The sequence below is a fragment of the Condylura cristata genome, unplaced genomic scaffold (assembly GCF_000260355.1).
Source record: "Condylura cristata isolate star-nosed mole 26May11 unplaced genomic scaffold, ConCri1.0 scaffold00002, whole genome shotgun sequence".
NCBI lineage: Eukaryota > Metazoa > Chordata > Mammalia > Eulipotyphla > Talpidae > Condylura > Condylura cristata.
The window spans coordinates 62,114,390-62,141,280 of NW_004567103.1; the positions used below are offsets into that span (position 1 = coordinate 62,114,390).

At 39.6% G+C, this 26,891-nt stretch overlaps 1 protein-coding gene across 4 annotated transcripts in view; it reads right to left on the reverse strand.

Moving 5' to 3' along the window:
- The window catches only part of LYPD6B (LY6/PLAUR domain containing 6B), a 113,353-nt gene that overhangs the window by 10,610 nt on the left and 75,852 nt on the right, over window positions 1–26,891 (reverse strand). For 2 of the 4 annotated variants that reach the window (XM_012724834.1, XM_012724836.1), the window contains exons 3-4: window positions 5,487–5,595; window positions 1,312–1,462 (exon numbers count right to left, since the gene is read on the reverse strand). In XM_012724834.1, the coding sequence (XP_012580288.1) occupies window positions 1,312–1,426 (115 nt within the window). In that variant the 5' untranslated portion in view covers window positions 1,427–1,462; window positions 5,487–5,595. Of the gene's footprint in view, window positions 1–1,311; window positions 1,463–5,262; window positions 5,359–5,486; window positions 5,596–11,630; window positions 11,692–26,891 lie in introns of those variants that run through there. The other 2 variants (XM_012724837.1, XM_004674883.2) reach the window with 2 other exon arrangements.

Here is a 26,891-nt window from a genome sequence, read left to right on the forward strand (position 1 = left end):
CAAAGAACATGAATTTAAGTAAAACTTAATATACATCTTCAACTATTAAATCAGTACAATTTAAAAATATATACCCAATGTTGGTGGTGAAAAAGTTAAATATAAATGGCACACCCTATTTGAGTCAGTAATTCTAACTCCAAAAAGCTATTTTAAGGTCACTAGCCAACTTGAGGGGAAAATGGCATTTTAAAAGACTTCCAATTAGATAACAGTTTAAACTTGTGTGTGTGTGGCTAATATAAAGTGTGGAGAATTGGCTAAATAAGCTATAAGGCATTATAATACTTTCGAAGACATGGAAAACATTCAAAATATACAGTAAAGGAAGAAAAAACCTTGTTGAAAATCTAAATTTGTGGGATAGCATATCACATCCTTAAATACATGTACTTGGGATAAGTAGAAGAGCTAATTACAAAGATTTTTTATTTTCTTCTACACATTTCCCATCTCTGAAATTTTCTTCTCTCATAAAAATATATCAGGCTTAAAAAAGTTCAAATTTGTCAACAATTTGCGTTTTATAAAAGTTATGTCCATGCCATTCAGCTATCAGTGTATAATCATAACCAATTTCGGCCTGTGTGGGTGTCGCTCGGATGTGTGGTGCTCGTGCTCACACATGGCACACACCTCCTTGAGGGAGAGTGGAAACAGTACCTTCCAGCTAGCACCAACAGTATCCAGAAAGCTGTTCTAAAAAGAGGAGAGGCGAGAAAATTCTCTCTCCTGAATACTGAGCTTCTGGAGAAGGGCCTGGGCTAGAGAGCTATGAGGGCTTTTATCATGTTCTGCTACTTTTCCAGGTGTGGGAAACACAGGCATTCACATTTACTTATAGCCAACAATTTTCACCTCTAACACTTTAGATAAAGTGTTAGAAAGAAAGTTTTACTTGTTCGAAGAAAAGATTTTATATGTATGTAATATCCTATAGATCATAGGCACACTTGTTTTTAAATTATTAGAGGAAAGCTGAGCTTTAGTCAGCCTTTGCTAACAGTAACTGTGCCAAGTATTAATGACATCCAAAAAATACTTCCCTCCAATTTTGAACATACTAATCCATTTCCAAATTACTAGTGACCATTTGAAAGAGTATCTCATTGGTGCAGAAACTTCCTACTCAATAATATCCTTCTCCAGTGAGGTAAACACTGATTTTCCTCTGCTAAATCACCGAGGGACAGTGCTCAACAAATTGTTAAACCGAGAATTTACCAGAAAGTTCAACCACCTTAGTCTAGATATAAATGAATGTTCCCTCTGACCCCACTGTCATGGACTAGAGTAGTAAACAGTACTTACGGTCGAGAGGAGGCCTCACATTATAGAAGTTGATGTTCTTGGCAAATGTCCAGTTTTCTGAGAAGATAAAGATTTGAAGAACTGCTACCGCTAGGGCCTGGCACAGGGGCAGCATCCTGACCCTGGGATGGAAAGTCCAAAACTCATGTATCTACAATAAAAAGAGAGTACTGTTCATTTGCATTGTCTCTATCAATTGGAGTAGGAGTTGCTTCTCTTGGGAAGTGTAGTTATTCGAATACATTCACCCATCTATTTGTTTGTAAGGCCAGGACCTATGAGCAAACTGCATTCTTCCCAATCAGATAAAGTAAGGCAATTACTGCCTTCTACCAGTCAGCCCTCTGCACCAGTCAGTTGGGCTTTTAGCAGGACACCTGATGTTCTTCTGGGCTCTGGAAAAACAAGCAGTCATTTCTGGCCTGGCTACACCCCATTCCACCACTGCCTAAGGCTTTACTTCGTGCTGAATCACTTGATCTCTTAACCGTGATTCTAGGCATGTTCAGCTGAAGTCACTGAACCACTTATCTGTCAATTCCATTCCCTAAGTAAACACTAGGGTTTGATAAATTTTGCGACTCTTTCAAAACCTAGAAAAAACAAAGCTGGGACAGTGGGTAAAAGGACGAGTTGGGAGAAATGAAATGTCTGCTGTATTTCAGAGCACACACTAAGAGAGTAGTGTCATTGTGAAATGCCATCCCCACCTCTCTCCGTGATACTCTCGCAAGGAGAAGCTGCCAAAAAGCTGTAGAGGACACGGAGTTAAAAGTCATTCGAGAAGCTGAAAACCTTGCAATGTTAGCCCTGGCTCAAGAATACAACCCATGGTTTCCACAGCCTTAAAGTGGCAGGGCTGACCCCAAATGCTAAGCTCATGTGTACCTGGCACCGAGACAGGCTACATCGTAAGCCCCACATATAGGAAGGCAGTCTTCAGGAAGATGCTCAGAATCTATAATATCACCACTGCCAGGTTCTCTTTGACAAGGAAGGGAGCGGGGAGCAGCAGAAAATCTACACAACTTGGAGTCCCAAGGCTTTTGGTTCAAAAGTAGCTGGCTCTGCTACTTATTAGCTGCGTGACCTTGGGCCAGCTCTTTAAACCCTATTAACCTCAATTTCCTCCTCTGTAAAGTGGCGTAATAACACCGTCCCTGCCCACACATCTGGGTAATTGTGAGCATCAAACAGGTAGGATCACACAGGGTTGTGTGTGTATTTGTAATACAGGTTCTGTGAAATGTTGGAATCTTAGAATGCAATGGTGGTGGCACTCATTTCCTTCTTGCTGCTACAACTGGTCTTGATAAGTTCAGGGAGTTTTTCAAACAGTTTGAATCTCTGGACTGGCAAGCATGGTCCTTCTTCACATGGATACTGTGTGGAAAGCCAGGATAATGACTCATAGGCTTCCTTACCTCTTAGGTTGTGACTATATTGGCTTAACATGTGTAGTTATTAAGGTCACTGCAGCTACTGCCATTTCCTATGGCTATAGAGCTGAGGCCCCAAGACAGTGCTCTGTGGAAAAGGGAAGCCGGTGATTTCACAAAACAGCAGCGCTATATTTTACACTCTGCATTGCAGCTCAGTATAGAATCAGACCTAATGATACGTAAATAGGTATATAATTCTGTCAGTTAATTTTACATACCCCAATCAACCTTTCATTTATCAGATAGCTAAATTATATTCTCAGGTGCTTTCTGAAGAATGGACCTTAGCCAATGGATATTCCTTCCAGGCAAATGTTTAGAAAATCTGTTTCTATGAAGTTTTCTGAGTTGAACTATTCATTAGCCCAGCAATGGATAGCCCTTATCTATACAATGAAGACTCACCACTCAAAGGGTCTACACAGTAAACCCTCAACTGGTGCAGACCCTTTGAGTGGTGGGTTTTCATTGATGTAGGGAAAGGCTATGTCCATTGCTATCCCTCTTTAACAAACCTCAAAAATGGCTGTGTTCCAATAGCAAAACACAGGCATTCTTATACTAAGGAGATGTCTAAAGATTATAGATTCCAACTATCTACGTTCAAGTCCCCTTTTTATCACTAAGTAACTGTGAGACTAGACACACTGGTTGAGCTTTTTAGGTCTCCGTTACCCCTATGCTGAATGGGGAAAGTGACACCAAGCACAGGATACTCAGCAGAGTGGTGGGCACACGGCTAAATCCTTCTGTTCTGCTACAAAAAGTTCCAGTTCAAATACCCGCTTCTAAACATACTGTGCAGACTGTGATGTACATAATTCCTTCCACATCTATAAAATAGAGTAACTGGAGGGTAGCTAGGTTTGTCATGGTAATCATTGCATAATATGTAGCACCTAAGCTATTTCTTCAGTTTACATATATTACTCCTATCTAATTAGCTATATGTCTGCCATTTTGCTAATTCCTACTTAGCCCTGAGAATTATTAACAAATCCCAGTTTATCAAGACCCGTGGGTTTTCCTCATATTTTGTATCAGACAAAAAGCCCATTCATTGAACATGCCATTCTTAATACATTTTATAACTGGATCACCAACATCTTCATTCTCATGCAGTTGATATTTCAGAGGGAGAAGACAGGCAATAAATATGGAATAAACAATTTTAAGGTAGCCAGAAATTCTATAAAGGAGAGTTGATAAGGAAACAGCATGTTGACAAGGAGTTGTCTGAGAGACATAGTCGACCTGCTATGTCTGAGCAGGTGAACTAATACAATGAGAAGAAACCAAGTTCCTATATCTGGAGAAAAGAATGACTTGACAGCTCAGAAAGCAACCAATATGGCTGGAGCTTGCAGATGAGGGACTCTGACTCTAGCAAAATCAAAATCATTTCAATTTAGGTGACCTAATTTTGAAAAAATGACCAGAATGCTGTCCGTAGTGTAATTGGCCTGAATCCCAAACCTTATTTCAAGCTCCTAGCATATAAAAGCAATAGTGAGCGTAGACAAAGAGTTCTGTAAGCACCACAAAGATTGCTCTGAGTAAATACATGAAAATGAAGGCGGGCACTTGGCTTCTGCACTCCCCATAAAGCCCCATAGGGAATCCAGAACCACTGCCATTGGAAACTGAGCACAGTGAGGCTACAAGACAATGTGTGCAAAGATCCCAGCACATTGCCTAAAGGGTAGGCCCTCAGGGCAGTCCCGAGCTTGTTGTAACCTTCTCATTTGAAAACTGGTGAAAGTCAACCAACAGAATACTGCTTCCATTTGGACTAGCTATATTTTCATTTCTACTTTATGCCATTTAGGTTAGCCTTATTCTATCAAAATTCTCCAAAACTGCAGAGGTTTTACCTGTCAAATGAGGAAAGCACAAAATAAAAATGTCTCATTTTCCACAGCATGATTTATAATCTATTACTATGTACTGCTTTTCCTCCAAGAACCTATATTTATCTCTATCTATTTTCAGGATATAGGTTTGTGTTAACATGACTGTTTTATTTTTCACAACCAAAACACATTAGGATAATGAAAAAGCAAATGACTGACTATAGCTTCTGAAAGTCGTTTTATATTTAGAATCATTTCATAGAGCCTCTGAACTAAAAATTATCTGCTGAGACATTGCTGAGTAGGCTCTTACTGCTGTCTTTGTTGCAGAACAAGTTTACAGTGGAGCTTATATTTTCTCCAAAGGGGAAAAAAAAGTTTGCATTACACAAAAGCATTCTGGCTTCTTTGAGGCCCTTATAGGTGGGGTATGGGTGACCTGAGAGACAGACTTAGGGCTGTTTGCGAAAGTGTTTGTCTTTACCTATTTTTCCCTGGGGTAGAATATCCCCTGAGTCCCACATCATGGTTAAGAGTGGCTGGATGTTGTTTTCAGAGCCTCTTGAGACTTGGATGTTCTCATATGACTATGAAAACTCCACATAAGCATTATGTATCTAATCCACAAGCCTCCCAAGCTCAATCTCTTCACCTACCTTTTGCAGGAAGTAAACCCTTCAACTATGGTGTTTGTCTTCGTCTATGTTTTGAGTCCTCTCTCAGGAAAGTATATTAATCATTGTCCCAGAAAGCAGTGTGCTTCTCTGCCAAAGGGTGGGATTTCCAGAAATAACATCCATGGGATTCAACAGGATGAGCAAACTCTCAGACATTCCAGGGAATGATGCGTAACTAGATTTGTAAACTTAGGAAAACTCACCTGAGCCTCTGGACCACTGCTGCCCACAGCAAAAGATCACTGGGTGCAGAAGCTTGAATTCTTCAGATGCTAGCCTTCACAGACATCTAATATTTGAGGTTTTAAACTCCTGCGAAAAACATGAAAATTTGAGGGGGTCCTTCAGAAATGGCACATCCTTGACATCGCAACTAACTCTTTTGAAACAGGCAAAATACTTTATGATGTTTTCTTTTCTATTCCCAGCTGTTATATATACCATGTTTAAGGCATGGTAGATGCTCTTAAAAAATACTTTTTGAAAAAGAATCATTAGCTCTGTCCTACAGAGAGCACCTTTCTTAGCAAGTAAGGCAAAGTTTGCCTGCAGTAAGGAGTTGGCAGGATGTCCAAAGATAAATGATAGACTCAACAGGAGGTTTGGGGAAAAAAAAGCTCGAAGTGACAAATAATGGCACTTCTTACACAATTGCTAAAAATGAATCAGCAAATTCAAGGCCAACAACTGCCAATAAAACATGAAATAGCTAATTTAAGGAAAGCCACTCAACTAAGTCCAGAACGCCTCTCAACACTCACATTCACACCTTCCTGAAAGCATCACTTATCCCACAGTAAGTCACTTTAATGATGAATTTTAATAGACCTGGCTTTGTGTTACCAAAAAAAAAAAAAAGACGACTGAGTGGAAAACCAAAATAAGTGCTGAAATTTTACTAAGAATGGCATAAACGACAAATTTATCCTCCACAAGAGGGTGGTGCTACTCACTTCTGGCTCTTAGAGTCAGGCTGACCAATGTAGATATGCTGGTCCCCATTAAGTTCAGGAGAAGTGTTGGTGGGACTTATGCCAAGACTCTGCCTCCCTTCCTTGCTTCAGGTGTTAACCTTGCCTGGTCCTTGAAACACCAAGCAGTGATGTTTCTATGCCCACCCTCTCTGTTAGGGTCTGCATTTCTGGCATATGAAGAGTTCTTTCCCACTCCCAACTTTAAATATGGATTTTCTTAGTCCTATCTTTTAAAAGTATTTGACCCAGCATTTCTATATACCTGAAGCAAAGGATAAGAAAGAAGTTATCTTCATCTGGAAATTCAAAATCTCCATGGGATATCATGATTTTTACTCCTGGATAACAACATTCAGTAAGGAAAAATAGCATAGTGAATTCATCTCATTAGTTTGTTCAACTCTTGAAAACAGCATGACTAAGTTATGTCTTTATAGCAGGTATTGGGCTAAGCACAGTGTGAATGAGACTCAGAAAAGCCAATGTGAGCATAGGTGAGGTGTGCCCAGTGCTGATACAACTAGTTTTAGATTCAAGGTCTAAATTCTGGTTTATATTTACTTACCAGGTAGTCAAAGTTATGTATTGTCTCAAACTAAAATCTTAGAACTAGGACTATAGCATTGGGGGAGGGGAGAGAAGTGGACCTATACCCATAAATCTCACACAGTGTTATAAATCTACACTAAAAAGTACAATACATTTAAAAATTTTTTCTCATTTGCCAATAAAATAACTGAGACATTGAATCAAGTAGGCAAGTTGTTTTAGATTGACAAATGTATAATTATGTAGATGAAAGTACCTTTCACTTAGATGGCATTCAAGAAAAATCAGGTGCCATCTGCCCTGCTTCTTAAGACATCATTAGAACAGATCAGAGACAGAATTCTTGGATTCCCTGTGAGCTGAACATAATGGACAGACCAATTCTATGTGCTAATTTCTTAAGAGGATTTAAAAATTCTCTCTCTATTGCAACCCAAGGAGGGGAAGCTGGAATGAATAACAGCCAAGTTTCCTTTCGCTTCTAATATTCTGATATTTATGGAAGAATAGTAATGAATTCCCTACACCATAAAGTCATAAATTTACTACTGCATTCCTGATTCCTGTATGCTACAGTTTAAAGAATAAGTGCAGAAAATCTCATCAAGCACAGGATCAAAGGTGCATAGGAATTAGTAGCTCATATCCAAGGATAAAGCCATGCATTTTACAGCTAAAGAAAAGTTTTCTACATGCAACATGGTAAAAGATATAAGGCAGTGCAAATGTTACAATAACTTCATTATGAAAATAAATTTTAAATCTGAATCCTGAATACAGGTTCAGTAGGTGTAATTTGGGTGATGAAATAGTCTAATTTTAAAGACATCTTTTAAAAACAGTTTTGTTGACAAATGTGATTTATCCCCTCACATGTGGTCAACTGCAGTGCCACCACACGCACTCAGCCATTTAGCATATTGCCTTGTGCTCTTTCCCCTGCCTCATGGATGCCTTCATGTCAATTGTAAACTTTCTAGGTTTGTAAAGACAATTTCTTAAATGTGAATCCAGTCTCTAAGGAAAAGAAAAAGAAAACATTCCAAAGTAATGGCTGTTCAACTTCCTTTTTGTCAATGATTTCATTTTTACATTTTTTAGGTTTTCATGACTCTAAGAATAAGATTTAGGTAAGAACTCCCCTGAACAAAACTGTAGAGTTTACATGTTTACAAATGGGAATTGGGCTCCTCTAATAATGATAATAACAACAATAAGATGGACTTGTCATGTTTAATTCAAATACTTGTATTAAATTTGAGAATATTCTTCAGAGATGAGACAGTTTTTACCAACTTTGCACCCTTGAATTTTTTTTAGGGGGCTTAGTGTCAATTTTGCATTAAGACTTTTAAATGGAGTAACTGAGAGGAGCTCTTGAAGTCTTAGGTGAAGAGGGTTCCTCTGCTGTGCATCACCTGTGCTTGCCAGCAGCTATGGGAGACAATCTCATCTGACGAAAGGAAACTACCCCTTTGTATTATCACCCAGAGCACCAAACATGGATCATGACAGATATTTGTTTCAAAGAGCTCCAGCTGATTCCTTCATTCGACTAATTTCTTTACAAAACCCAAGGCAATGACATTCAATGGTAATTCTATGGAGATATTTCTGCTGTTCGGTAGGCAAGTGCAATTTTTTGCTTTTCCATAAGGGGTATCTTGACAAAACTGGACAAAATTTCAGCGGGGAGTGTCAGATGCTTGTTGCATAAGGAGAGATTCATTGGAACCACATGAATATGAACTAAGAGGTAACACAAGCTGGGTCGAGAAGACATTGTTTTATGTTCTATATATTCTTGCTTTACCAAATTCATTTCTTTTAATAACCAATCAAAGCTCAACAGCTGACTAGGGATCCATTATCCTCCATTTGTTGAGTGGTGAAGTATTTCATCCCAAGGATGTACTACCCTACACGTAAAACTTAATTTTGGGGGTCAGTGTGTAGAGCACAGCCACTTATCTGTTCATACAGATAAGGTTTGTATTTGCATATCTCTGGTATATATTCTAATATGGTAACAGGTGTATGCCAAAGCAGGCCTTAGTTCATGTGTGTATATGATATCCCCACACATGTGTATATCATATATACACATACATATATATATTAATGACTGAATTGTTTATATTCTAACCAAGTCACATCATAGAAGTGTTCCTCAAGCTCTACTAAGGGACTATTACCAATCAACATCAGTCCCCCTGGGTCCCCCTGCAGTTACCTTGCAAATGGGAGAGCTTCCAGAATTGTTGTGACGCACTTGTCCTGTCACCTTCCTCTTTCCTAGGGTTTTAAATCACTGGCCATTTGTTTGTAGAGCCACCACTAGACAAACCTTATGTTCTATTCTGAATACTTAGCAAGAACATGCTTGTGAATATCACTCTGAAAAAGGAGGGCATTTTAAATCCAACAATAAAGCACATGTTCTGGCAAAAGAGTAACATGCTGACTTTTGAATCGTCACAAAATCCAGAAGAGATTATTCAGAGAAATCTCTGGAAGCTGGCAAGCTTATAAAAGAAATCCCAATAAAAATTTCTGCATTTTGCATATATAACAAAATTACAGCATGTCACTTGCTCTATAAATTGTCACTATTACTACTTGGAGCAGAAGGAAATGTACATATATAAAGATATATATGTACATAATTTCATATTCCCGGAGGAAACTAAAAATTATGTGCACTAAATGGTGTTTTAATTGCAACATGAGAAACTACATTTAAGCACTGGTTCACAATTTCACAAGGGTAAAGTCAAGTTAAATGCTGCCTATTCACGGGGGTGAATGGTCTTTGGAGACCAGGTCTGGGTGCAAATTCCACCACTTACCTACTACCACAAAAGATCCCTCTATTCTCTAAGGTGCAGTTTCCCTGTCAACAATAGAGATATTAAATATCTATTTTTACGAGTTGTGGGAATTAAAGGAGAATGAATAAGTCCCTTGCTATTTTTACTGTCTAATTGTTAAATCAATTAGAAAACTACAGATAGAGACTGATAGTTCCTCTGTGAATTACATAACCACCAGCATTATTAAATCTAGCCAGGTAGTGCATGATCTTAAGACTGAAATTCAATATAGCTATTTTCAGCCCTCAAACTATGATTACATGAGTATATATGAGAGAAGGATGTAAAATTACTCTGAAGGTCAATCTATGTGGAATAACATTTTGGCTCAGTAGAACATTTTTCTTTATCTGCTTTTTTTTATCTGCTTTCAGATATATTCTTTGTATATACTCAAATAATATGCCGTAGTTCCTATAAAGTTGGCTTTAAAAAGCAGAAAAAAGGTGACTGCTCTTCTGTCATTACCTTGTACTTCTGACAGTCTCATTTACTGTAACTATCTGTGTCCACTCCAGCACTTGGTTTAATCTTTACTCTGAAAAAAATCTGGGATTTCCTTAGGGAGGTAAGACTGCCCTTCCTTACTTTAGTACTGGGTTGGGCACAGCAAAGTTCCAGTCCCTACTTCGATTTGAGCTGCAAAGTCATCAGAAGCCGCCATTTCAGGTGTTACCAAGAAAAATGAATTTGGAAAAGATTTTATCTTTTCTACAATAGAATTTCCTTTCTCACTTACACTTCAGGTTGACCACGTAGAGACAGTGAGAATTCTATTTCCTGAAACTGCAGGTCTGCTCAATCATGGCCTGAAACGTTCACACGCCATTCCACATATATACTACAATGAAGCTTCAGTCTGCTCCAGCCAGACCATCTTCCCAGTCAAGTGAAGGGGAAGTGAACCCTGTGGGATTTTCCACTCTGCCTCTCCATGCTTCTGTGGCCTAGGCAGGTGGGAAACTCAGTAGCCTTGTTAACTCTTCTCTGCTAACGGAAGGATCTGGCAGATTTGGAAGCCAGTGGTCCCTGACTTAGCCCTGCTGGGCTGTCATGAAATCTTTGAGCTCCTATCAGGTGGCTGAACCCACCGCTGCCTCTTTTCCTTAAGCATAGGGGACAGAAATGGCTCTGCCCTGTTGCTATCCCTGGAGCTTGGCACTATTGCTTGCTGGTTCCCCTAACCAACCCCCAGCACTGTAAACATTCACGAGGACTAGTGAACACCAGTATGAATAGCCCACTGGGTTCAGGCTTAAGACACCGGGAAAAGTGCCACTCAGGACCCAAGGGTGCGGTTTGTTACAGCAGGGGTTATTATAGGAACAGCTGTAGTGAAAAAGGTAATAGAATTGCTACTTTTGGTTTCTTAGAAGCCAACAATTGGATGTATGCCATAAACCAGTCAAGGTAAGAATAAAGGCTTTAGAAAGAAAAGTGAAAATATTTCCCCAGAAGTTAAGTGTTACTTAACTGAAAAATATTTTATACTCACATGAAGGTATCACAAGCCTACAAACATTCGGGCGTTTTGCCTCTATCATCATTGAAAAATCCCATTCATTAAGTAGAGGCAAGCATGAATGTCAGTTTCAAAGTTGAGGAAAAAAACTAACATTGCTATGAATGTAGCATTGAAGCTTTAGCATACTCAAAGCTATAACATTGTATGACAGTGTCTATAAATATCTGCCGAGATCTGAGTTTATTTAAACAAGTTCACTGAAAATGTTTTATCCTATCATTTCATTCATCTGATCTTGTCTTTTAAGAAGCATGATATTTTCACCTAACAATGGGATCTTCATATTAATTGAGAATCTCCCCCTGAACTGTCCTCTGGTTATTCCTCTTGTATAGCCAACCCTTCCTGCTAGGACAGTGTTCTGACTATCCTCATTAGCCCAAAGGAACCTTTTCTTCGCCTTCCAAATATAATAATCATGCTCACCATTCTTAATCTTTCCTCCTCCACCTTTCTCTTCCACTCCCTGCTGCTCTCTCAAGGGCACCTGGATTGAGGTGGGGGGGGGGGGAAAATAAAGATGTTCAACTTGAAATGTACACTGCGATCTCATCCATATTCTGTACCAATTTCTAGATCATAAAATTCCTTACTGGCAGAAAGTGTTCTATGATAATTCCTAAAATAGTCTCCTTTACCTTGTGCTTAAAATAAAGCACACCTTGTTCTTTTTAAAACTGTGCCACAACAGAAATCAAGAGGCCAAAAGGGGATTCTACTGCTTCCCAGTGACTTGTTTTTGTTTTTTGTTTTTGATGAACACAGATAATCTTGACTTGAGAGCACCTGTGAGGAAAGACCAGTTCTGAAAGTTGGTAAGGATGGCATTGGGAAAAGGAAGCAAAGGTAACCCTAGATACTCAGAGGATGCCAGAATCTGGAGCTCTCATCAGGGGTGGCAAGGATGACTTCTGGTCTACGGCCTGGCATGGTAGGGAATAACCATGCCAAGCATTGGCATTCCAGGGCTTATCACTTCATTAGCCACTCTTTGCCCCCACGCCCCACCAAGGTTCCACTCTACCCTTTGTACTCCGAAGTCACCTCTGAGTAAAGGGCAGTATACAGTCTGCTTCACCCATTCATTCAGTTTGCAAAAGTCCATTCCCTTGACTGAGGCCAAGAGACTTGCATTTACCCTTTGGTGTCTGGGCTTGGGCAGCAGGCGGTTACCCCAGTTCCTGGCTGTGCAGTCTTAAATTAGGATACTCACTATGCCACATGACTCAGCTTTCAGCTTCAAAGAACTTTCCCATCTGAACTAATTAATCCTCCGCACATCTCTGAGAGTCAGTGTGCTCAACTGCAGTTTGCAAGGAGGAAACTGGGGATGAGAAGGTTATAGGCTGGGCCAGAGGTTATTAAGGTTGGCTGCCAGGGAATGAAGTCATAATGCAGTAGCAATCTAGGCTCCCCCCTCCAGAATCCAGATCTTTCCCCAGGCTTTGACCACTCTATCATTCCCTAGGCTTTTGTGAAAACCTGGACAGTCTACACAGGAGTCTAGAGAGAGTATTGATTTGTTCCTGATATTTAGTTGCCTTTCCCACAACAACTCAGCACTAAATCATCTCTCAATTTTCCAGCCAAGATCCCTTGTTAGACTGAAGTAGTATCTTGAGAAAAGACTGAAGATTACACATTTTCAGCCATGGTCACCCTGTGTCTTCAGAGGCACACATGGGCAGTCTGTGTTCAGTGTGACGGCAGGTCCAGACCTATGAACGGGCCAGAGCAGAATGAGGCACACCTCAGCACGCTCATACAACCCCTGCTGTTGTCGCTTGCTCCGAGTGCCCAGAGCACATACACAAAGATCTTTCTCACATTGCCAAAAAGATCCAGGATTGTCTATTTTCAAGAGAGACGCAAACTTCACCAAAGCATGCATTTTCCCTTTGCTGGTGCCTCTTCCTACCTCTACAGAAGGACCGACCCCTGGTTTTAGGCTTTTATATATTTTCATTCACTTTCCTTGGGAATCACATTCATTCTCACATATTTAACTCTGCTTCCTTGATTTCTAAATCATTAGTCCTATCCCTGATCTGAGGAGGCTGGATTGTAAACTATAATTTTCTGTTATTTTTATATAGCATGAGTCAGAGTAAATGACTTACTATTCCATTTGGTGAATGACTAGTACTGATAGACACTAATGCTACAATAATTAAAATAGTGCAGTAGTAGCATTTAAGCAGACAGACAAGAGATAGAATCAGACTCAAATATATAAGGGAAGTTGTTAAAGGGTAAAAGTAGCTTCCTGAACCAATGAGTTAAGAGTAGACTTTAAGAAAGTAAGTAGAAATGAATGAGACTGGAAATAAAAATAGTACATCCTGAATATTGTACTCACAGAAAAGTTCCAGATGAGAAAATGTGACTGTTGAATGGTATTAATCATAAGAAATTATTGGTAGAATAATACTACAGGTTATGTCCTAAAATATCTTTACTGATGTATATTAATACACTTAGAAAGAAATTAATATGATGTCTGGGTTTTGTTTTAAATATTCTCAAATGAATAGATAGGTTTAACAAAATATTACAAATTATTGAAGCTGGTTATAGGGTACTTGAGGTGCCTTATATACTATTTTATCTCATACATGATACCTAACATTCCTCATAAAACAATTTTTACATTCTAGAAGAAAATATGGGTGAATTCCTTAAATTTATAAAAGGTCTTTCAAAATATATCCTTTAACTTCCACAATAACCACCGTAAGCATAGACAAGAAACAACTAACAACCTGAGGAAATTATTTGCAACTAACATGGATAATTTCCACTTGGAAAGGACAGCTACAAATTAATAAAATTAAGAGTTATTTGTCTATGAAATGTCGTAAGCATCCTGAGTAAAATTTAAATAGGGGAAAAGCAAATATTAAAGTCATGTAACGCCAGCTTTTTGACTAGCTTAACAAGTACAAATGTCTTCTAACACACTATTTTGAGACCATGGAAAACAGGCATTTTCTAATATTGCCAGTGGGATTATAACCCCTAAGGAGCAATTCAGCATTAAGGTTTCAAATCCTTAACCCCAAATCTCATTTCTGGGAATTTTTTCTACAGGTCGAGCTGAGCTGCAGGCACAAAGATACACTGTGATGATGTTCATCGTGGCCCTGTTTGCAATAGCAAATGACCCAAAAGCAGCAAGTATCCATCATAATATAAATATAATCATATATAATTATAAGTTATACAATGTAATATGCAGTCATTAAAAAAATAAGGATGTTCCCTAGATGCAAATGAAGGTTTCTAGAAGCTACAGATATGAGGTATATATGATATATAATCTTGTATAAATGTTATCCTTTGTATTAAGAGGGAACAATAAAATACTGCATTATAATGCATAAAAAATACTCAAAAAATGTAGGAAATTAATAAAAATTATGACATGCAAATGGAGGGTCAGGTGAAAAGGGACAGACCTTGCACTTCTGGGTCTCCATCATGAGAAAAAGAAGTCAGGAGGAGATGTCTCAGGATTTACCTTATTTCACTGTTTCAATTTTTAATCCATGAATGTGTAACATTAAAAAACTTTAGAATAAAAACCAGTTCCATTGGCTCCATAGTTTGATTAAACCCCATATAATTAAAGTTCACTAATTCTCTTTAATGGACCAGGAGCTTGGAAAATCCAAAGAGCTTTTTTCATTTGGCTTTGAAATGTATCAGTTGGTGGTAGTGATGGGGGTACCAGTCAATTCACCATCCTAATGACATTTTGCAAATTCCATTGGTAAGATCCCCTGAGATATTAGTAAGAACACAGTCTCAGAAGCTTTTAATAAGAGCAGATTAAGAATGTAGATAAGGTAACTAAAATGGCCAGGAAGCACTGCCTTCCTTCAGAATAGAATCATTTGTCAAAAAATAAAAAGTAGCTTGGAAAAAAACAAGTTCCTATTATTCAAGTATAATGTGATTTGTTAACTATTAACAACACATCTCTCTTACTCTATAGGCAAATAGAAGCTACTGTTTTCATCCCTCAGGGGGATGACCACATTCTTCTGTGTTTAGAAGGATCTTTCTAAATGTGTGTCAGTGTTACCTGTCTTTATAATTACAAACACAACATTGCCATGAAAAGTATCTAAATAAAAATTATATATATATTATAATTTAAACAAATACAAAAAGAAGTGCTTATATACACATATTGGCCCAGTGTTTTGCTGACCTAATGATTTGTCAGATCCTTTGAAATAGGAGAAATAGCTCAACATCCCTGAGGGCTCAGTTTGAGACCCCAGATTTCACACATTTGAGCTGACAAAGGAGAAGACTGATCAGTCTCCACCAGCATGAGGGCTCCATCAGTAATAGGGGCTATACCCCACTGCCCCCCCCAAACAGATGCTGTTATTCCTCATGTTCAGAAAAATAAGGGGGAAAATTTCTACTATTCGGTTGAGTGACTACTTAAATATTCTTGCCAAGTCTGGGCGGTTTCTCAGCATTTCTGCTTTTTTTATGTAGAATCAAGTACTAAGTTAGTTCTAACACCGAGCAAATTACCTCCCCACTCCTAAAGCTCCTCAATGTAGAAAGGAGATAATAAAATGACCTTGGGTTAGTGAATCAACATGTCTCAAGCACTTAGAATAATTTCTGGGATGATAGGACAAACTCAGTAATTAGTTACTGACACGCATCACCATAGAGTGTGTTTAAAAACCTCTTCAGAGCCAGCCTTCCTGCCCTGCCTCCTGAGAAGTTAGAGTAAATCATTACCACCATTTTTCTTTGACTAATTAGTGTGGTACAAATGGAAATTATTTACATTCTTAACTTTCATTTTACTAGTGCTGAATGATTTACATAATCCTACAGCAAGGAGGTCCAGGGACTACATTCCTTTCTTTGGCAAATTTGTATGTCTTCCTCCAAAGGCAGTGTTTGTGCATCACATCTTGTCTGAGAAATGACTTCAGGCTAGGGCTAGGCAGAGAATGTCAATACCTTTCCCCACCCTCTGCAAGCACTTGGAACACCAGGGAGCAGAAAAAGAAACTGCACACAGACAAGGGCAAAACCAACTGGTCCATGGCTGGTTGGTTCTGAACCTGAAAAGTGGGGGGTAGTTCAGAAGAGACTCCGGGTGTGGTCTATTTACAAAAAGGGGAACAGTGATGACTCCAGGTGTTTAAAACTGGCAGTTTAGAAGGACAAACTAGTTGTCTCCTCCAGTATCATTTTAGCCACTATCCAAACAGGAGAACAAAGGTTGTGGGGAAGGCTGCACCAGGAAGAGACCATCTAGAACATTCTAGAAAAACAAGATTCAGGGGTGACTATTCAGTATCCCAGCCAGCATTTATTAAGAACCTATCCTTGTGTCCACTGCTGTCACTTCAGGCCCTAAAAGCTCCCACTCTTGGAGAGATTTGACCTTCCAAGGATTCGCAAGTGGGTTCCTCTCTAGCACCTCATGCAGAATAAATTCCTGTGTAAGCTAGTATTTATTGGGAGCTTATAGGTATCAGGCACCTAACATTATCAGTTCACTTAATTCTCATATGACCACTATGAGGTGAGTGCTATTATTTATCCCTACTTTACAGATGAGGGGTGGAAAGTTTAAAGAGAGAAGTAACTTACCCAAAGCGACAAAGTTAGTAAAACATGGACAGAATTTAGATTCAGGTCCAATTCCAAACTCCTCCTCCATCTTAATCCCCACACTATACTGCCTTTGAAACTTCTTTGCTCTGATATATAATAGTCTCTTTTGCATTTCCCTTGATTTGCTGTGATTCTCTTCTTTCTGTACAATGCCTTTTGAACATCTAGAAAATGATCACTTTAAAAACAATTGTATCAAGTCATACAACCATGGCAGAGCCAGCTAAGAAATGACAGCCATTTGTACATAAATATTTAAATATATGCATTCCACTTGGTATATTATTCAAATTCTGGGCATATAGAAAAAACATTTCCAGAACATACCAGCTGCTTCATTTTGTGATCTCAATGCTTTCCTCACCCAAACAAGACTCGAAGGATTCATTTTCTAAATCAACTTCCTTACATTTACACCTGGTCACTGATGTCATTCACCTTCTTTTCTGACAACCCTGAACTGACTAGGAAGAAACAATTTTTCTCTCTCCCTAATTGCTTCCTTTCCTTTCTCCAAGCCTTGCCACCCAAACAACCCTAAGTTAAAATCATACTTTAGAGAAGAGTATGTCATTAAGCAATTGTGATTAAGAGTACAGAGTAGCTCTAATTGCTAGAATCAGAGAGACTTTCCTGTCCTGGCCAGCTCGTGGCAAGGCCAGCTAGCCTGGAACATTGGCTCCCTGTCCAGGGGCAGGATGTCAGCAGATGGCAATCGCTGCTGCTGCTTTTCCAGGTTAATGTGAGATTGCTCAAGTTTGGAGTTTCAAACCCTAATTGTTCTCTTCAATGATTTCTTTAATCAGTCTGCTGAAAAATCCTTGCTTTCGATCTCTGAGTGCCGCACCGGTCCATGAAACCAGTCAGACCACAGCATCAGTCCTTGGGGAAAAAAGAGTGTGGTAAGGAAAGGGAGGTTCCTGCTGCCCTCTCTCGCTAGGCTCAAGCTCCCTGCAGGCAGGAGTCAGCTGTCACCTCCAACCATGGGTGTGTCACAGAGCAGAGGCCCCTGTGTTTGCTGAATGCTGTAGAAAGGAGGTGTGAAAGTTCAGTCTCATTTTCCTGTAAGGAGCATTTTATGGGACAATGGACTGAGGCGAGAGATGACTGTGCACACTACACAGAAATGAGTCCTAAAAAGGACGCTCATAATTGTTGTCACATGGCTGGTGCTCAGAACATATTTCTGGCAACGATGACCAGACTTCTCACCACTAAAACAGTCAGTGACTCCATGTCTTTATGAAAAAGAGGAAAAAGAAGTACAGAAATATCAAACTGACATGGACTTGGGAGCTTCCATGAAGAAAATACCAGCAACAGCAAAAATCAACATTCAAACAAGACTGATTTGGTTATGAAATCCTGAAGGAAAATTTCAGAATCCCAGAAATCTAATAATTTAGTAAGATCTGCTAGGTAGAGAAAAAGCTGATCCAGGAATTCCTTTGAGCCTGCAGTGAAGAGCTAAGGAAACCTGGCAGTGTTGCACACCGGCAGCCTGGCCACACTCTGGCTAACTTGCTCCATGACTCTGGCTTCCCAGTATGGGTAAGTACACTGAGCACTGGTTAGAAACATCATGTGTTGGCATCAATCCAAATGTATCTTTGGGGTTTTCCTAGCTGAGAAAGTATTAAACTTTCAAAATGGAAACTATATATATTACTAATGTAGTAAACACTCTGAGTACCTACTATGCACTATGAGTAGCTAAAATAAAAACACAAGACAGGGTCCACGCTCTCATTACATGACGGTCATTATATTCAAGTATGAGGGGCAAACATGTGGCTGTGGGAAGATAGGTCCTGCGGCGTTACATTTTTCTAGAAATGCTAGTGATTCCTGTAGCTGTGGCAGGGACAGAATTATTTCTGCTGAAACCATGCAAGGATGTTCACAGAAATAAGCACCTACGCCAAGTAGAAAAACGATCTCAGGAAAAACTTTCTTTTAAAAAGATAAGCCTGGGGCCCTCCCTGGTGGCACAACAGGTTAAAGCACAGCACTAAGAAGATACCGCAGCCACTGCAGCACACATTTGATATCCACCCAGGGAGCTGACCCACATGGCATTGCAGGCCTCTCCTAACCAGCTCACTGCTCCCCTCAGCAGTGTATTTCAGTACATCTGCCTGTTCTGTCTCTGGTGAATCCTCTCTCCCCACACTCCTCTGGCCTTGTATCCTAGTTCTTTATACATAAATAAATAAATCTTAAAATTAGATAAGCCTGATGGCTGAGGTTTCCACAGATGCCATCAGAATACAGGAAGGGGGAAAGGAACACACGTACACTTATAGCACTGGCCCAGCGTCTTGCTGAGGATCTGTCCACATAAAGGAACTGTGTAGCCTAGAACTTGAAAAGCTAACTCCCTTATCCCCATTCTTTAGAAATTTCACCTTAGAACAACACTCAGTTCTTCCAGAAGCATAAGTTACATTGAATATGTCAAGGATAGAAAATGGGGGTGGGGGACTAAGTTTCACTCCTCATCAGTTTAGCATTACAAACTAAACCACTATGGTAGTAAAAAGTAGTCAGCACATTCCTGACCCCCTAGGCCAAAGTCTAACATAACATGATACCTTATTTTCTTGAAGGCATTTTAGTTATTTAAAAATGGTATTTCCGTTATCTACAATAATTTTTACTTACATGGAGAAGAATTTGCCAATTATTAACCAAAACACCAAATGCATTCCCTCCTATAGTAGATAACATAATACACGAAACTGTTTTCAAGGAACATATTTAGCTAGGATAAAATTGAATGCAAATCCATGTGGACTTAAAATACACGATATTTCTCTGGAAGCTAACAAAAGGGCTTCTCTGCTATCTGGGGAAAGGACTCCCCAGGCATTCCTGAGAGTCTGGGAGGAGTCTGCACCCCCACCCCCACAAAGTGGTTAAAAGGTTACAATGACTTGGGGAATGATGGTTAGAACCACAGTCCAACTGGCATAGAATTGAGTTCCACTTGAATTATTTTTCAACAGAGCATTTCACCAAGCAACTTATTTATCCAGCTTCTAAGGTCTTCCACACCCATTTCAGTCTTGCTTTGTGAGCATGTCAGTTTCAAGCTGTCTTTGAGTAATTTAATGACCCCTATGGCCAGCACACCAAAACCAGTAAGTCCTTGGAGAATATCAGAAATGAAATTGTAGTAAACAATTTCACATGAAGTACCCATCGTGTGGTCAGCACTGGGACAACCACAGAAATTTTAAAAAGAAAAATCTTTGACCTAAACAAACAAGACCAGACATCACACATGGAATGACTGAAGTGTAGGGCAGAGTATGAGTAAATAAGCCAATGACTGCTACATGGTACAATAAGTAATAGTAATCTATTATATAAGAACAAACTCTGATAAGGGAAAAGTACTTAAATAAAGTTCATATATTTCTTTTAATTCTTACAAAAGCACACCCAGGTAGGCAAGAAAGATATAGTGTTATTAGTCCCACTTTACAAGTGAGTGAGCTGTGACCCAAAAAAGTCAATGGGCTTAGCAGACAGCAGTTAGCCAATAGGCAGCTGGGACCCTAGGCCTATGCTGTCTCCCAATTCTGTCATTTGGCTGCCTCCTTGCTAAGTACCACAGGAAGGAGAAGAGGGCATGGGGAAGCACTAGAAAGGTGCCTGTAATGGCTAGTGACCAAAAGGACAGAAGCCCCACATGGGAAAGGAAGACCACAAGATGGGTGAAGAGCACAGCCACAGGTTCTGGGAGGGACTCGCACATAGGCATACCTCGCCTGCTGCACTTGGTTTTATTGTGCTTCACAGATACTGCTTGTTTTACAAATTGAAGGCTTGTGGTAACCTGCATTGAGCAAATGCTCATTTTGTGTCTGTGTCACACTTAATTAAGGTATATCTACTATTGTGTAGACACAATGCCATTGCACACTTAGACTACAATAGGGTGTAAGCATAACTTTTATATGCTCTGAGAAACCAGAAAATATGTCTGACTCACTTTATTGCAATCTTTGCTTTGTTGTGGTGGTCTGAAGTCAAATTCTCAGTATCTCCCTGGCTAAGCATGAATTAGTATTAGAAGGAAGTGGGAAAGTAGGTTTAAATAGAAAATTAATCACAGAACTTTCAGAGAACAGGGAATTGGGGTTCGGTCTTTTCAAAGAACCAGACTATTTTTTGGAGGCCGACATGATGGAGCTGTAGCAAATTGACGTGGTCTTGGGACCGCAGAGGGAGCAAACAGTGGGGTGTAGAGTGAGTTTCTGGAACTATACCAGGGCAGGTACAGCTCTGAGAGGTTAACATTGGTGTGGGCCACAAAATCCATCACCTACTTTCATTTGGACATCGCTGAATAACACAACAGTAAATGTAAATATACTGTTACAAGGAACAGGGCATATAAAAGAACATTATGAGTTTTGAATAAATTTATGATCTATTTAGCCACTTCAAATTGATTGATTTAAAATATGTAAGGTGTCTCCTTGCAAGTGTCCAGATATCAGGACTAACAAAAGTCAAATTAGGTGCATTTTAAGTTCTGATTTAGGGTGGCTTCCTGCACAGGTTAGCCTGGTATCAGAATAGACTAGAAAAAGGAGAATTGCATTTAGGTAGGATTTAGATGAGGAGGTATTCTGGGTCCCTCATCACAATTAAACTGAGATTAGGTCTCATAAATTCTCTTTTACTAAGGCATTTACAAAATTTCCTTCAAGTAAAGCACACTATAGTTTAAAACATCCATAGAGTCACTGGTCTAGTCCAGTCCCAGCCACAAGCAAATGAAGAAATAGAACAGAGATGAAGAACCTGGTTCAAGGTCACAAAGCAGGTAAAGTCACTTCAGGGACAATTTCAACTGCTCCAACTTGGAAACTGAACAAATTTTTGCAGAGCCAAAGCACGCATCAATAAAATGTATACATATAGAATGCGAGAAAAAATATGCAAACAAGTATCTAATAAGGAGTTAATGTATAAACCTTTAATATATTGTGGATAACTAAGTAGAAAAAATAACAACAACCCAATTTAAAACTAGACCAAGGACCTCAATACTCATTTTTCTAAAACTAATCTACAAATGGCCAATAGGTACCTAAAGTGATGCTAAATGTCAGAAATGAAAATCAGAAAGAGATACCACTGCACTCCTGTCATAAATGTCTATCATCAAAAAGACAGGAGCTACATGGTCGTGAGATGTGGAGAAAAAGCGAACTCTTGTGTACCACTGGTGAAATATGTAGTACAGCCCAATAGAAGACAGCATGCTGGTTCCTTTAGAAATTAACATCTCAAATATTATCCATCAATCTCACTTCTGGGTATATACTCAAAGGAAATTAGGATTTCCAAGAAAATATCCACCTCACTGCAATATGGAGACAGCTCTCACCACAGCCAAGACACAGAAACACTAACATCTGTTTCCACTAACAGATGAATTTTTTAAATGTGATACATGTTTCCTTGGTGTGTGTACACACACACACACACATATGTATTAGCCAGATAATATAGTAGCCATTTGTGATGATATGAAAGAACCTAGAGGGCATTATGCCAAGTGAAAAAAGCTAAACACACAAAGACAAATACTGTGTGGCATGGTATCACTTAGAAACCAACAATGCCAAAATTATGGAACTGTTAAGGGGAAGGATGTCCTAAAGGAACTCTGCAGAGTGTTATGGATTCCACCCCCTACTCCAGCTTTCTGGACCTTACACCCTACTCCAGTGATCGGAAACTACAATTCCCAGCAGTACCAGGGAGAGAACTGTGAGGGCCCAAGGACAGAGCTGGCAGGAATTCTGGGACATCTGGGGGATAAATAGGGCATGATTGCATCTTGCGCTCTCTCTCGCTCCGGGAACGGCTCTACAGACCGCGTGACTAGGTATGTTCAGTCAGCCTAGCCATAAGGTATTCCAGTTACTTTGTATACTGCTTTCTTTCCCCTGGATTGTTTCCTATTCCTTTCCCCTTTTGTAAATAAACCCGTTATTGACCCTTTTGTGTGTACCTGCCGTATAACTGAATTGTGAGTGAGGCCCCACAGACAGGCAGCCCAGTCCAATCTGAGCTTCCCTGTTACAGAACCAGAGAGTGAAATGGTAGTCTCTGGGGGGTGGATGTGGGATGAGGAAATGAGACACTGGTCAGTAGATTTTAAGTTCTGAAATACCAACGTACAGAATGTTGACTACAGTTAATATTACTGTATGTTACACTTGAAATTTGCTAAGAGTAGATCTCAAAGGTCCTTATATAGCTCCCTCACTCTCCTACACACACAATCCCAAGTTAGGATATAAGGTGATGAATGTGTTAATTTGGGGGAATCATGTCACAATATATACATTGCATTGTACATCCTAACATACATAAAATCAGCTGTGTTATCACAATAAATCAAGGGGGGAAAACTCAGGCAACTGAGAATTCAGGAAACAAAAATTATTTGATGCCCTTTGAACAGGGGCCACGATTCCCACAAACTCTTACTGAGCCTGTGGAAGATGGGACCAGGCCCCCCCAATGCCCTAAACAGACTAGCACAGGTAGTGGGGATGGCAAATGGGGACATGGAGACATCCTGCCCATCTCAGCCAGTCTGGGCCTCAGAGCAGTGACTCATGCCTGGGGCCTGTTGGACTATTAGCTTCCTCATGACAAATAAAACCGAGGGTGTTTCTAGTGAAAAAAGGGTCTGGCTAATCCATGACCCTAACTAATCTATCCCAATACTCACTTTCTCACTTTGGTGTCTTTTTGTAGACTTATACTATGGTTTAAGGAAAAACAACAACAACAACAAAAACAAAAGTCCATACTAATGTCACCACCAACAAAAAACTACCTTAAGAAAATAGATGTGTGTGCCCTGGGAAAAAGAAAGAAGTGTGACAGCTTTGGAGCTGTTGCTGTTACCAAGGAATTATGACCCAGAAGCAGAGCCATTAAGTCTGCTGGTTTTACTTGTGTAACAGCATAGAACATTGTACCTGCTGCTACATCGCCCCCTGAATCAGGAAGTTGAGGGGGGAAAGCCCAGCAGAGCCCTAGTAAATCTGTCCTTTTGTATTTGGGTCATAAAAAAAGTATTGCCCTTGCTTTTTCAGAGTCTACCATCACCTTGACTGTGTTGATTGAGACAGACAAAATGTCTTTGCCACAACTAGAGTATTTCTCTTCTTTGATAGCAAACACAGACTAAACCTGCCCAGGGAAAACTCAGCAGACAGAACTCGCCTTCTTGCCAATTATAATGGGACAGATTCTCCAGTTCTGGTATTCCCGTTCCCTTCCTTTGTGTCAAGAATAATAAAGGTAATCAAATTCTATAGAAAATTTCTACATGATATAGTTATTTCCACTTTAACTTGGGTTGAAATATTTCATACTCATTTTGTGAATTAGAGAAATGAGAACTCCTAAAATAACTATGTGACTGCTTATCAGTTTAGGGGAATGGGATGTACAGATGATAGACAAAACCTTCCTGCAAGATGACCTATCCGTAGGCAGGATCACATGTACCTGCTGTAGGGTGAAGCATGTCACTAGGTGGTAGCTTTGCAATGGCTTGAGTGGTGAGAAATATCTCCAAAAGGGACTATGAGCAACAAATGAAAAAACAGACCTTTCTGAACTGATTTCACTACTCAGTAGCCAGATTGCCCAATTTAAATAATAGCAAGTCAAATGCTCTTTCCATTCCAAGCCAACACTACAAATAAATACATCCCAGTGAGAAATCCAGGGGGGAAATAGTGCATGGTATATGTGCTGATCTATACAAGAGAATCTGCTTTTTTATTTGATCACCACTGTCAGGAATATTAAACCTTAAAATAAGTTACGCAGCTCTCTGGGCTTCATGAGCAACTCACCCATGTGAATGCTCCAGGATTTACCATAGCTATTGGCATGTCAGCTGGCTGCTGAGAGTTCTTGGGATGGGTGGATTCGTTTGAGAGGTAGAATATCTTGAATCGCCTTTGAAAGTCATCTGCATAACTGCAGAGCTTTCTAACCCCCATGAAGACCCATAATTATTCCGAGACATTGAGTATCTCTAGTCCCTGGTCCAAGAACTAGATACACAAACTTCCCTTTGAGTGCTTCCTGAACAGGCTACTTAAGCATCACTGTGGAAACACCTGGCGTGCATAGCTCCTTCCTAAATTCCACTAGCCAGTGATTCTGAAATCCTGCAGAAAGCTGTCATTTCCTTTATTCCCCTAAAAACTAGGGAGTTCACAAATTGATTAATGGACAAACAGTAATTCCTTGCCCACTATGTAGCCAGACTAGAAAGAAATCTGATACATGTACACACACTTTTATTCTTGAACAATAAGAAAAGTAATTTCCATCCCACTGAGCTCTACCAGGCTGTCTTTCAACCCTTTGGGGAAGGCAGAAAGCATGCTTTGCACAGACAGGTCTGAACTTTGACAGATTTACTGACAAGCCCTACTGGCGAGGGTAAACGCAGGAATAGACCACTTGTTAAGAGGAGACTATTCACCGACAGGTTTCCAGAACCTCATAAAATGGTTGTCTGGCTTAGAAGATCATGTATACATCATAGCAGTATCAAGAGGAAATCTTCAGAGATGTTTCTCAAGTCTAAAGGGAAACCAAGTTTCCAAAGGAAGTGGAGTTAGCCCCAGATAAGTTAACTCATCTGAAGCTACCAGATAGCTTGCTCTGACCTCTGACAAGACTAAGCTTCTCCACGACTGGACTCCATGTCACTTTTGTTGGTTTGCATCAACTAAAGGACAGGAAGCACTGCTTAGTCCAACTTGAAAGAGGCAGGAAGGGTTAAAATGACAGAAAACTGAGTTAACTGTGCACTGACCTCTAGATCGTAGCAGTGACAAGATGATCTGTTTGTAATAGTTCACATTTGCAAAAGATGAAAAACATATTCAAGCTCTGACATCATCTGATGGCAGAAGGAAAGAACAACAAAAGCATTGTCTACATGTTGTGTTTTATATTTTAAAAAAGCTATGCTGGAAGCCTAATTCCTTCTCTACCCCAGTACTGAAATTTCTAGCTCCTCATGGATATTTATTTTCAAGCTTTAGTTTATCCTTTATTTAATTCCAATCCAGAATTTTAAAGTGATCAATACTGTTAGGAGTGATTTAGCCTAGGCAAGTTGTATAACTTCTTAGAATCTTAGTTTTGTCATTAATACAGCAGTAATATAAAATTTCAAGACTGTTGAGAAATGAGAAATAGAATTAAATGAATTGTTATAGAGTATGTTTCACAATGCCTAGCTGATGTACATATCTCAATAAATTACTTCATTCCTGATTTTTTCACTTTAGATTATAGCAAGAAATACTTGGAAGGAAGGAGATAGTGCCAGGTGTTGTAAGAAGTGAGCATCATGAATTTCCCTGTTGGCAGATTTCGCTGAACCACCACCAGGCCTGTAAGTAGCACTAAGGGTCACCTACTGGAGTCACTCCTGGTAAGCAAAGTAGAATGAAATGCCCAATAGTCATGAGATTTGTTCACAAGCATGTGCCCTGTTCACCAGCCTCTAAGATCCAATAGCGAAGCATCCTGCTGTTGACTCCTACAATGTCCACCTTCTAAGCCAAAAAGCATTGCATGAATTGTTTCCTCACTCATGGTCATCTACAGTCATTATCTGTACAAAAAACAACACTACTATTCCTCAAAGAAAAAGGGTTATAAAAGGCAGGAGGAAATGGCCAGATGGAAAAACAGCTATGGTACCCAGTTATAATGAACATCTCTCCTTCTTGCCAAGACACTAAAAACAGAATTCCAGCCAGCTTTGGAGGTTACTGTCTTAGCCAACTGGCTACATATGCAATGGGATCAGATCCAACAGTGGAAAATTAAAAGCTTTCCCCACCAAATGGGGAGTGGTCAGAAAGGCAGCTGGAGGAATCACCATTGACATATTCCAGGGTTAGTCTCTGAATTATCATACAGCGCTTATTGAATTTACTCAGC